At 37.7% G+C, this 12,539-nt stretch overlaps 3 protein-coding genes and 4 non-coding genes across 7 annotated transcripts in view; all 7 read left to right on the top strand.

Moving 5' to 3' along the window:
* Positions 1-5,154, top strand: part of LOC137491478 (uncharacterized) — an 18,994-nt gene extending 13,840 nt beyond the window's left edge. The window contains exon 3 of the mRNA XM_073947921.1: positions 3,500-5,154. Coding sequence (XP_073804022.1) covers positions 3,500-4,263 — 764 coding nt within the window. The 3' untranslated portion in view covers positions 4,264-5,154. The remainder of the gene's footprint in view (positions 1-3,499) is intronic.
* The window catches only part of LOC137491238 (uncharacterized), a 1,025,816-nt gene that overhangs the window by 353,641 nt on the left and 659,636 nt on the right, over positions 1-12,539 (top strand). The gene's annotated exons all lie outside the window — the stretch shown is intronic.
* Positions 1-12,539, top strand: part of LOC101886704 (uncharacterized) — an 847,011-nt gene that overhangs the window by 353,641 nt on the left and 480,831 nt on the right. The gene's annotated exons all lie outside the window — the stretch shown is intronic.
* On the top strand, positions 393-465 carry trnak-uuu (transfer RNA lysine (anticodon UUU)). The gene has a single exon. It is a non-coding gene; the product is annotated as a tRNA-Lys (tRNA).
* Positions 584-665, top strand: trnas-aga (transfer RNA serine (anticodon AGA)). Its single transcript has one exon. It is a non-coding gene; the product is annotated as a tRNA-Ser (tRNA).
* trnal-aag (transfer RNA leucine (anticodon AAG)) lies at positions 1,319-1,400 on the top strand. The gene has a single exon. It is a non-coding gene; the product is annotated as a tRNA-Leu (tRNA).
* On the top strand, positions 1,604-1,685 carry trnal-uag (transfer RNA leucine (anticodon UAG)). The gene has a single exon. It is a non-coding gene; the product is annotated as a tRNA-Leu (tRNA).

Below are 12,539 nucleotides of genomic sequence, written 5' to 3' on the forward strand. Positions count from 1 at the left end.
GGAAGACTAGGGATATGATATAAGAGAAATAGGATCTTTGATGCCAGCATGCTGTGTAGATAAGTACTGATCAAGTCACGCGTCTAAGGCATGGAAGGAATCTTTTCAATTGTTGAGTGTCCATTCATTGCCACAACAGCAGAAAGACATTCTGCAGTTATCATTGATCTATTTAATGTCTCCTACATGACATGAAGTCCAAACTATTGTGTTGTACTGATGTCTACACCTACAAAAACCATAAACCCAACCTCAAAGTAACCTGTCGTGTTTTAGCAACATCCACACCAACCATAAGCTTAAAACCCCATCTCACTGTAAACTTTAGTGTACTGTAAAGGTCTGCGCCGACCACAACCCAACCTTGCCTACTTGTCAATTACTGTTGTGGAGCCCGGATAGCTCAGTCGGTAGAGCATCAGACTTTTAATCTGAGGGTCCAGGGTTCAAGTCCCTGTTCGGGCGTGTGACGCTCATTTTGTGGAGCCACAGCTTTTGCCGTTGAGCTATCGCTTGATGAAAGTTTCATCTGGATGCACAATATGTGTACTAGGCATAAAGAAATGGCAGCACTGTCAGTCTTGTAGTTGTGGCCGAGTGGTTAAGGCGATGGACTAGAAATCCATTGGGGTCTCCCCGCACAGGTTCGAATCCTGCCGATTACGTCCTCCACCTTTTTAAAATTGCAGCAGTCGTCAATTGTTTGCATTTCCATTGTTTCATGGGAAAAGCGTTGTGCTGGTATAGGAGGAGAAAAACAACAGAGTGTTCTAACTGAAGAGAAAGGGGCTTATCACAGGGAGGAACATACCACACATAGGTCACAACGGCTGTTTCGTAGCTCGTCGTAATCGTATAAGGGTTAGTACTCTGCGTTGTGGCCGTAGCAACCCCGGGTCGAATCCTTTTAGCAAGAGCACCCTATTGAAACAGGAACAGTAAAGATTCACAATTAAAGTAGTAATACTCTATAACTGGATTTGAATATAATAACAACAACAATGTGGGGTCTGCTGTGATGGAATCAGTAACTTTCACTCTTTTGTGAAATAACAGTTACCTTGTAATCAGGTGCTTAAATGCATCGCAGCTGGCTGCCGTAAGGAGAAGACTTCAAATGCCTTGAGGTGTGCTCAAATAGAGACAGAACTGTGGTTGACAGGAAGGTGGGAGTGCTTCCTAAGCTGGTATTAAGGAGGTCTCTTTCTTTGTGGAGGAGCTCCAGCTAGGCATGGCTAAATTGAACTGATTTCCCAGAGCTGTTGCGCTACTTGAAACAAGTTGGTGTCGAAACTGCTCAGGGAAAGCAGCTTTGTATGGTAGCGTGGCCGAGCGGTCTAAGGCGCTGGATTAAGGCTCCAGTCTCTTCGGGGGCATGGGTTCGAATCCCATCGTTGCCAGGCAGTCCTTTTAGGATGCTTGAGAATGACCTCTCTGCTTGAGCAAACAGACTTGCGAAGAGATACTGCATGCTTCCGCTCACATCCAAATGTAGACTCCTTGGCCAAAGTTGAAGGGCTTCACTAGGAAGCTCTGCGTCTTCTCTGCTGTTTTGCTTCCGTAAAATTGGGCAGAAAAGGGACCACTGCATGGGTACATCTAGGGTAGCATGGCCGAGGGGTCTAAGGCGCTGGATTTAGACTCAAGTCTCTTCGGCGGCGTGGGTTCAAATCCCACTGCTGCCAGATATGGTTTTAAACAAGGCCAAACTGCTTGAGTGTGTGCGCGTTCGCAGTGAACGCTGGAAATGAGAGAGTAAATTTAAGTTGGCAACTAGTCAGTATAATGTGTTCTTTGGAACTCACAGCAGACTCGTTGGTGTGACAGCAACACATCCCCAAGCTCGAATCTGCTCAGGAGCAAGTGTCTTTCCCACGATTAGATTGCAGCATCTTAAAGGGTCACGAAACACCAAAACACATTTTTTGAGCTGCTGACAGTCGTATATGTGTCCCACACTGCTAAAAACACTATTAGGACACCTATATTTCACTAAAAAGTGTAAATTGGTTGTTTTTGCGTTATTTCAAGCAAATTTGTACTTCCTGTTTGAAACGAATTTTTGAAGCTGCGTCACGGTCATGACATAATAGCGTGTATTCCAGCGTGCAGACTGGGCGTCTGTGCCAGAGTGAGTCTTATTACGTCTTACTTTGTGATGCATTAATGCATGAGTAAGGCTTGGGTCAAACCAATCAGCGCGCTCTATTGTGCAACTTCATCAATATTCATTATTGTCACCGTGTTTACACCACAAAGACGCCACGTTGTGTTGGCAAAACAAACGTGAAGTGTTGCTTTTATAGTTTGCTGCTGTTAAGTTTCGTTTTCATTTTCTCTCTGTGAGAGCTTATCTGGATCACGTGTGGATTAACAGTGTACGCGACGCGCGACAACAATAACTTACGTGTCTAAGGAGGATTATTGTTTACCTGAGAGCTGTTCTCATCTGCAAACGCTGAAATCTGGATTTGCTTGTAGTCTTCTCTTCATAAAGACGCGGCTCTAGTTGCTGGTGATTGTCCTGTCTCTACAGATTTGGTAAGTGAGCGACCAGTGCTCTTTGTTTATTCAGTTTGTTCGTATCGAATTAAGTTAACTATTGCACTGAGTGCAGAAATGTTAGCACCGCATTTTGTGACCGGAATAACACACGCGGCTTTCTGACACTACCTGCCGTGTGCATCTAAGTTTCCGGGAAATGCAGAGTTTTTTTTCTCTCATTCGCCGTGCGGTATCAAACATTGCATGAAAAATACACGCTTGCAGCAGTTCCTCGAATCAAATATCTCGTTTGTCGCGAGAGGCATGAATGAATTCCCTGAATGAAAGAGCCAAACTGCAGTTAAAGTCCAACATTTAATAATTTGGCAAATAATTCGACTACAGATGTCCATGTAGGTTAAACACCATCACTTTTTCTCCTGTCTGTGTGGGTGTGTATTTTGACTCTGAAACTCGCGCGTGCACAAATAGACACTCCCACACCATCCCACTTTAGTTCCTCCGACACTCCCCCCTAAACAGAGCTGGACACGCCCACTTTTCTGACTTTTTCCAAAGTAGAGGTGTGAAAACACCCTGCTGAAACGAGGGGGTTTCATGGCCCTTTAAAGTCTGCACTGGAAGTCTCTCTCTGCCATTGCTCCTTTTAGCAAGAGCACCCTATTGAAACAGGAACAGTAAAGATTCACAATTAGAGTAGTAATACAGTGGGGAATAAACCAGAGTCAAGAGATGTGTTGATTATGTGAGTCAGTGTTGGTATGACTTTCTGACACAGAAATGAAAATAGCCTCACCATTTACTTTCCTTCACAAAATAAGGTATAGTGATAAAAATGCTGGCTTACTTTGTGTTCCAGAAGACAGGAAATGTTTAAAACCACATGATGGAGAGTAAATGGTAAGCTCATTTTTATATTTAGGGTAAACATTCATTTCATGCTTGCCACTTTAAGCCTTTATACTAAAGTTCACTTTTTTGTTCTTTTTTGAAGACCTGATAGTGCTGAAAGAAGAGACACATCAATGGAATGAAATGGAAGAGAAACAACAAGTAATAACGACTGATGAAAAACCCACACTCACTAAAAAGACTTTATCACGTGGAAGATCTCGGAAATCCAAGTCTAGGTGTAATTACAGCTGTAAACAGAGTAGAAAGAGTTTCTGTCAAAAGCCAAACCTTGATGTTCACACTAGAAAGAAACCTTTCACCTGCAAACAGTGTGGAAAAAGCTTCTATAATACAGGAAACTTAACAGTGCACATGAGAATTCACACTGGAGAGAGGCCGTACACATACCAACAGTGTGGAAAAAGCTTCTATTCTACAGGAAACTTGGCAGTGCACAGACGAATTCACTCTGGGGAGAGGCTCTACTCTTGCCCTCAGTGTGGAAAGAGTTGTAAGCAAAATGGCAATCTTGAAACCCACATGAGAACACACACTGGAGAGAGAAGCTTTATTTGCACACAGTGTAGGAAAGGTTTTTCTCAAAAACAAAACCTTACCATCCACATGAGGATTCACACTGGAGAGAAACCTTACACATGCACAGAGTGTGGTAAAAGTTTCCCACATACAGGCTCACTCAAACACCACATGATAAGTCACACCGGACAGATGCCGTTTGCATGTGCTCATTGTGGAAAGAGCTTCACAACCAAAGCTAGAATCATGAACCACATGAATGGTCACACTGGAACCACATGTGATCATTGTGGAAAGAGTGCAAAGACTCCATTAAGCAACACATGAAGACTCACTCAGGCGAGCGTTTTCGATGCAGTGAGTGTGGAAAGGTCTTTAAACATAAAAGAAGCCTCATCAATCACATGAAGCTTCACAATGGAGAGAAAAAATGAGGCCTTGTCCAGCGGAGCTTAAGGCTTTCCCGGGATAGCATCTCGGGACAAGTGTAAACTCTTGAATACATCTCAAGTTACTGGAATGAAACCCTTTGAACCTGAAGATTTAAACTCAATAACTGAAGAGGGGTGAAGATGTACCAGATTGTGAGAGTTTCTACAGGGCTGCAATGAAGCAAAATAACTCTATATGTGTTTCAAGTTATTATGAACTGAGAACCAAATTTGTGCACATTGCACACTGCAATTAAATGGTCTGCACTCAAAAGAAAATTAGAAATATTAGGGAGGAGAAAATGTTTGGGGAGATGCAGAGAAAACTGTCCTACACTCTTAGATTGTGTTTTTGATCGTTCACACTGTTTGATTTTTACTCCCTTGAACAAACAGGTTTGCCTCCAATTTTGGGCTTTTGTCTGCAGTTTCACAAAACTTGTTGGTGAATAAAAGTGGGCCGGTGTGAACTTGCAGTGACAGTGAGAGACTGATGCAGACTCCATAAAGCCCTGTTCAGACTACACAATGCCATTTGCCAGTTACCACAGATCAGATTTGTGTCAGATTATGAGATTTTGACTTGATCAAATCTTGATGAGTTGTGGGTAACAAATGAAGACTTTGGTTTCAAAACACAACACATTTATTTTGATGGACTGATTTTAGAAAATAAAAAAGTTTTCCTCATGAAGACAATTAAACTTTCTGTAAACAACTGGTTACCTTTGAAGAGATGTTCATGTGAAAACTCCCACATTACTACAAATAAATCTGTGTATGGGAAGCCCAGTATCTCTATTGTGAATGAGAATATGAGTGATTTGTTAGCTTAAATGCTAATTCCAGTACTCAACAGAGACTACTGAAGCACTTCAGCTATCCGTTCTTTCAAATTATATATATATATATATATATATATATATATATATATATATATATATATATATATATATATTAGCGCTGTCAAAATTAACGCGTTAACACATGCGATTAATTTTAAATAATTAACGCGTAAAAAAAAAAATTCCGCAATTAACGCAGTTCAGTGTTTCCTCATTAAACGCAACGAAAGCGTATGCTTCGCGTTGTTGTGTCAGAATCCTTGTGAAATACAGTAATACTTTAGGACGCTTAGTTTAAGCAAATTTGATGAACGTGATCATGCGTGTTGAATCTGATGGGAGTCGCTCCAGTATGGAAGGGCATTGGGGCCAAAACGTCTGCAGCGCGTTGTGTGTGTCTGTCTGTGTGTGTGTCTGTGTCAGGCCTGTTGAGGGGTGTCAGGGGTGGAGTGAGCGACGTATCTGAGTAGGGGCGAGAGGGGTGTGCAATGTATTTAACGACTGGTTTGCAAGAAATGATCATTCATTTGCGGGCATTTGGGAGTCTCTGTGCACTTGCGGGATATTCCTAGCAACTGGATGAATGTAAAGGAGGATTAAGCAAAATTGTTTCTACTGTATAATTAATGTTCTCAACTCACAGCAATAAAACTTTACAATGAGCGCAACAGTTTGTATTCTATAGTTTATTATTATAATTTTTCATTTTCCATATCTGCAATTCCTGTATTTTGGCATTTTTTTTTTTGCAGTCCACTTAGAATCTAACATGGAAATCAATGTTTTCTTTATTGGCATTGATTGTTTTGAAATTTAAATGTCATTAACATGCCTGTGTTTTAATTTCTGTAATAAATAGGGCTGTCAAGCCAGGATCTTGATGGTTTATTGTGGGTATGTTGTTTACATGAAGAAATCTGTGTTACAAGTTAAACAAAATTTCTATTTAACAATAATATTTTGAATTTAAATATTTTTTGTCTTGCGTTTACATTAATTTGACATTTAAATAGCCAAAATTACAAGTTTCAGTATTTTAAATGTGATTAATCGCGATTAATTAAAAAAAAAAAAGGTGCGATTAATTAGTTAGTTTTTTTTAATCGATTGACAGCACTAATATATATATATATATATATATATATATATATATATATATATATATATATATATATATATATATATATATATATATRTGTGTGTGTGTGTGTGTGTGTGTGTGTGTGTGACTACTATTACTAACAGCAATGTTAAGTGGGCAAAATAAAACTGAAAAGGATACTTTTTTTAAACTAGTATGGGTCTATTAATCTCATTGTCACCCTTTAAAAGGTTTAAAAACCAACATTTATAAATTTATATATTTATGATTGAAGAATTTTTTGCAAAGCAAAAACGGTTATTAACTACTTAATGCTGTGTACGATTTTCTTTAGTCACATTAAATTTAACTTGTTTATTGCTAAAAGGGTTTACATGGATATTGACATGAGACATGAGTTTATGCAATTATAGAGAACATGCTTAGTGTTTTCAACATGACTTTCACAAAATTGACAAGTTCTCCTTATTATCAACTTTTAATCTCAGGAATTCTTTTAATGGACACACATCATTAATCATTTAAACTGAAGTTCTTTAATTTTGGCGAGATTTGAATAAGAAATGTAACTTGTCTTATTTTTCTAATTCCTGTGAATTAAAATCTTTAAAAATAAACGAGGTCTGAGCTGATTATGATGAAGCCTTTGGATAAGAATATTCATTTAAAACTTATTATTACATTTTGGATCTCCAAAAATAAAGATGGAAGAGAGAACATTACAGAATAGTGTGAAAGAAAACCTCTGATCAATACTGTGATGTTTTTAGGGATAATATTAATTATTGTTTTAAACTCTTTAGGGTGACAAGTAAAACCCTGTTTAAAGAATGGGTTGAATAATTTTAATTTAGCAAAAAGATTGTCATTTCAAGTTAAAAAATCAAACGTGATTATAATCTATTTTAACAAGTTTCCATTTAATTTTGATGAGATGACCAGCACCAAAGCCACTCCTTCCATCTGCTCCATCAATAGAATATCCACCTGTTACCTCAGATGCAACTGAGCTTTTACTATAGTTCCCACTTTGATTTTGGCCACAACCAGCACCAGCAGTACCACCAGCTCCACCGGAAACATGTACAGAGATGCTGAAGCACTGGGAGCCACTGGACAATGTACCACATGTCCCCTCAAACTACTTAATACAGTGATCTTTTTTTTTTTTTAGCTCTGCACAGTTGCCAGACATTCAGAATCGCTCCCCAGTAAACATCAGAAACAGGTGGGTTCAACAAAGGTTGTACAACAAATAGTTGTAAATACTATAATATACAGCCCCTTTAAAAGTTGGAATATTTTATAATGAGCTTATTGTGCTCACTAAAACGTTATTGCATTTTTAAATCACTGTTCTTTTATTAAATGTTCTTTAAAATATAATTTCTTCATGTTTAAGCCTGAATTGTACGCATGATAAGTGTTCAGTGTCATGATTATGGAGGCCCAAGAGTACGGTGGCCGGGAAGTGCAAAACAACATTACAAAGTTTGAAACACTTTTACAAAGCTCGAGACAAATTTACATTTTGAAAAACATGTTTACATATCATCAGACACAATTACATAGGGAAAACAATTTTACCAAGGACGAAACAAATTTACATTTTAGAAAACAAATTAACAAGACGCAAAACACTTTTACAAATCCCGAAACAAATTTACAATTAGATTCCCTACGGAAAGGGAATGTACCACACCCCGGAAGTGACATAGTACACTGTTAAAAATTGTCCCGTTAAAAAACAGTAAAATACTGGCAGCTGCAGTTGCCAGCAATGTACTGTTATTTTACAGTATGTTGCTGTAAAAATACATGGACTACATTGATTTACACAATACTCAAGTGAACTCATTTTGCTCACTGAAAGCAACTGCCTCAACTTGGTCAACTGCTGAATGAGTTTATGAAGTAATGTGCTATATATGCTTAGAAGCATACTTATAATGATAACTTATTTTAGTTAATTAGAAAAGTTCGGTTTAACTCTCATGTTTTATTTTTCACAACAGCACACATACATGTAAATCTGGAATCACCAGAGAGATTCTGACTGCATCAGCAACTAAACAGCCGCTTTCTTTAAATAAAGAAACATACAGAATAACATCAGCAGTTCATTGTTCATCTTTAACTCATACACTGGCTCTACTCTCCTCCACAACGGTGACAGACAGAAGAAATTAGCTTCAGGTTTTACAGTAAAATACTGTTTTTTCCTTGATTTAACAGTAATCTACTGGCAGCTGTGGTTGCCAGCAATATACTGTTTTTTTACAGTCTATTTCCGTAGTGTAAATTAACAGTATATTACTGTTAAAATACATTTTTACACTGTGTTTTTACCTCTCACACCTTTAACCCTTTAAACCCCAGAGCATATACTTCAGTTTTTATTGAAGTGTCCACACTACTGAGTGTTCAAGAAACATGTAGCAAAGCTGGAGTAGATTAATTAATTAACTGACTAATTAAATGATAATTGAGGATTAACAATGAACAAATGAAGAAATACTGAAGGGAAAAAACAAGAACAGAACATACAAAACTTTAGTCACAGCTTTATAATGAAATAACCTGAAGAACAACAAATGATTAAATCATTTAAATGATCAGCGGATGATTAAACAACTCTACAAACATCATCACCAGCTTCACTTATTACTTAATACATGCATTTTTGTATAACATTTACTAAAGTTCTTCTTGAGAAAAAGTTAAAGTTTTACGTCACCATCATGGAGAACAGAGTTTGCTTTAGTTGGGCTCTTAGCCCTGTCATTTTTAACATTTATATATTTTGGCTGCTGCAATTGTTAAGAACTTTGTTTAAAATGCTCTTTTGTTGTGACAAGCCAGCCAAGAACCTAAATAAGATCTGGTGATGTTCATGTTGCTAATAAATGGCAGAGTCTGTTCTCATTTAGTATAATAAAATTTACTGCTCCTATTCAATGTTAATCTATTGTTTTACATTATATGTCTTTATATGGCAATGATTTCTAGAAGTTTTTAAAAATATCTTGGACAATAACACTGCTCTATGGTGTATATTGCACTCAAAGAGACATCAATAATCAGCATATGAACCTCAATAATGGTGACAACAAACATAATTAACAGTTTAACTCACAAACAGGCAACTGAAAGTCTAAACATAAACAACAGCAGAATCAAATACAAATAAAGAAAACTGTAAGACCATTATACAACATTTATTTATACAGCAATGCATGCTGGGATATTTGTACAGTGCCACTCCCAGCATGCATTGCAGCATGAAACATTTGAGATGTTACCATTGTTGAGATACAAGGTCAGATTCATGAGGTCTGAGTGTGTATTTGTCATAACTGAACTGTTTTTGCATGTTATTTCTTAACTGTTATGTAATTACGGAGGTATCTTTTCTGTTTCCACTTCTCATTAATTAAATTAATACCTGCAACTAAGCATAAAATCTATTGCATGAGGCCCTTCTTCCAGATTTATAACAAAACATTTATCAGAACTAATTTCAGACAAATAGATTTCTCTAATTATTGACTTTCCAACTTTATTGCTGTAGTACAAAAGTTTTGTAAACTCTGTATTACAGCAGTTGGAGAGTCTTCTTAAATGAGTTCAAGGGTGAAGAGCCCAACTAAACCAGCCCCTCACTCCATTACGGTGACACAAAAAACACCTTAATTTCTGTTGGATCTCAATGAGAATAGTATGGAAGTCAAATCAGTCAGTAATAAGTGTGTGTCTACTGTTGTTTGTGGAGTTGTTTAATGATCCTCTGCTGAGACTGAAGCTGTTTTATTTGATTTGATTTTATTTAATGTTGTAACTCAAGTCACTGTTTGTGTTTCTTGTTTATTTTCTTCAGTAATTGTGATTATTAACAGCAGGTGTTCATCAGTGTCTGAATTCACTCATTAGTGTTCATTAACTCTGTCAGGTGAACTATATTAGTTAACTAGTGTATGAAATAGTGAACAAGGACACAAAGTGTGATTTCAAACACAGACTTCAAAACATCGAATCTGAACTCTGTTAGCTCAGTTTTCTGCAGTTGGTTACTTTCTCGAAAACAAAAATGTTACCCAGAAAGCACTGTTTTTAACAGAATATTACTGTTTTAGTGAAAAAACATTATTTTACCGTAGAATCTGACCGTTTTTTAACAGCAATTTTTTACAGTGTATGTACCACATACCTGTAGTGACGCGGGGGAAAGTTGTTGTTGTTGCTGGTGAGCACGGTAAATTCGTGCTGTGGAGTACATGGCGTAAAAAAAGTTTATGGTGACCGAACATGGACAGCGGTCGAGGGTTGTTTTGCCCGTTTTGTGGCAAACACATGAGCAGCTTAACACAGTTTTGCTTTGCGTGTGGTCGGTGTTTAGAGTTTATAAAGGACGCGGAACAAACGGAAACACCAGACATGCTGCATCAATGTGTTCAATATTTTCACGAGATCCACTCGTACGCTGTAATCGTGAACATGATGTCAAGTCTACATGGCGTAAACCTCTGCTTGAGGACTCTTAACAGTAAACTGAAGGAAGCCTGTGTTATGGTTTAACTGGTGTCCGTGTTAACTGAGGCCCCTTTACAGATGTGCAAACTATTCACGTTTGAAGATTGGCAGATTCGTCACATTTTCACAGCAACATGCCATACCAAATAAAGATTCTTATTACTTGGTGTCAGTGTAAACATTGTTGATTTAATATTTGTGTGGCAGAACAGCATAAACAAAAATTAATCTAAAGAAATAATTATAATTGACATGTCATCAACAGGATTCAAACCCAAGTCAAAAGGTTCTGCATGAGTAACAACCAATTTATCCAACTGAGCTAATCCAGTGTACAAGTAGGATTTGGTTTTGGTATATTATCAGTCAACATGTGCCGTGCTTGAATTGTTTCCATGTACTTGCATTTACATGTTTCTATGCACTCTTATGCTGATATTTTCTCAGAATAGCTCTAATTTATTTTATCGCAGTTAGTCAAACCATGATTTTTATAGTTGTAGACTTGTGGAAACCTGTCTACAAAGTCACACACGAGCTGGATATCATTGATATTTTCCAGTGTGTGTGTGTTACATTGCGGTTCACTACCAGTGTGTGGTACATTCTACGTCACTTCCGGGGTGTGGTACATTCCCTTTTCGTAGGGAATCTGTAATTGTAAATTTGTTTCGGGATTTGTAAAAGTGTTTTTCCTATGTAATTGTGTTTGATGATAAGTAAAAATGTTTTTCAAAATGTAAATTTGTCTCGAGCTTTGTAAAAGTGTTTCAAACTTTGTAATGTTGTTTTGCACTTCCCGGCCACCGTACAAGAGTGCTAGTTAGAAAAACAAAGACTCAAATGATCAATTTAATTATTGAAGCATAAAAATGTCTTCATTTTCTTGTCGGCTTAGTCCCTTTATTAATCTGGGGTCGCCACAGCGAAATGAACCGCCAACTTATTCAGCAAGTTTTTACGCAGCGGATGCCCTTCCAGCTGCAACCCATCTCTGGGAAACACCCACACACACATTTACACACACACTCATACACTATGGACAATTTAGCCTATCCAATTCACCTGTACCGCATGTCTTTGGACTGTGGGGGAAACCGGAGCACCCGGAGGAAACCCACACGAATGCAGGGAGAACATGCAAACTCCACACAGAAACGCCAACTGAACCGAGGCTCAAACCAGCGACCTTCTTGCTGTGAGGGGACAGCACTACCTACTGCGCCACTGCTTCTCCCAGCATAAAAATGTACATAAATAAATCACAATTTAAATGGACAAATAAATAGATATGTTTGATTTGTGTTTTTAAATGTCATTTAATTAAGCAATAAAACAATGCATTACAAATACATTTAAATGTATACAGATGTTACTACTTCAATGTGTTCCTTGTGCCGCCATTCATACCGCGGCGAAGGCGGTACTTGATGCGCCAGCAGCATTTGACCGTTGGGTCACAATGCTAAACAGAATGTTCTGTAGGCATAGCTTACTGTATGTGATGTGATGTGTTCAATTAAAATATGATTTATCCACGTATATTTCTACATTGTCATGCTAATTATACACTTTCGTACAAACTATAGATAATATTCAGCTGTTTTTAACAAGACAAAACACAAGTCTGTGTTACAGCAGTTCAGAAACTTGTGCGGATCGACTGTGTTCAAGAAATGCAAACTTGCAAAGACC

Source organism: Danio rerio, chromosome 4, assembly GCF_049306965.1.
Source record: "Danio rerio strain Tuebingen ecotype United States chromosome 4, GRCz12tu, whole genome shotgun sequence".
In the NCBI taxonomy this organism is placed as follows: Eukaryota; Metazoa; Chordata; class Actinopteri; order Cypriniformes; family Danionidae; genus Danio; species Danio rerio.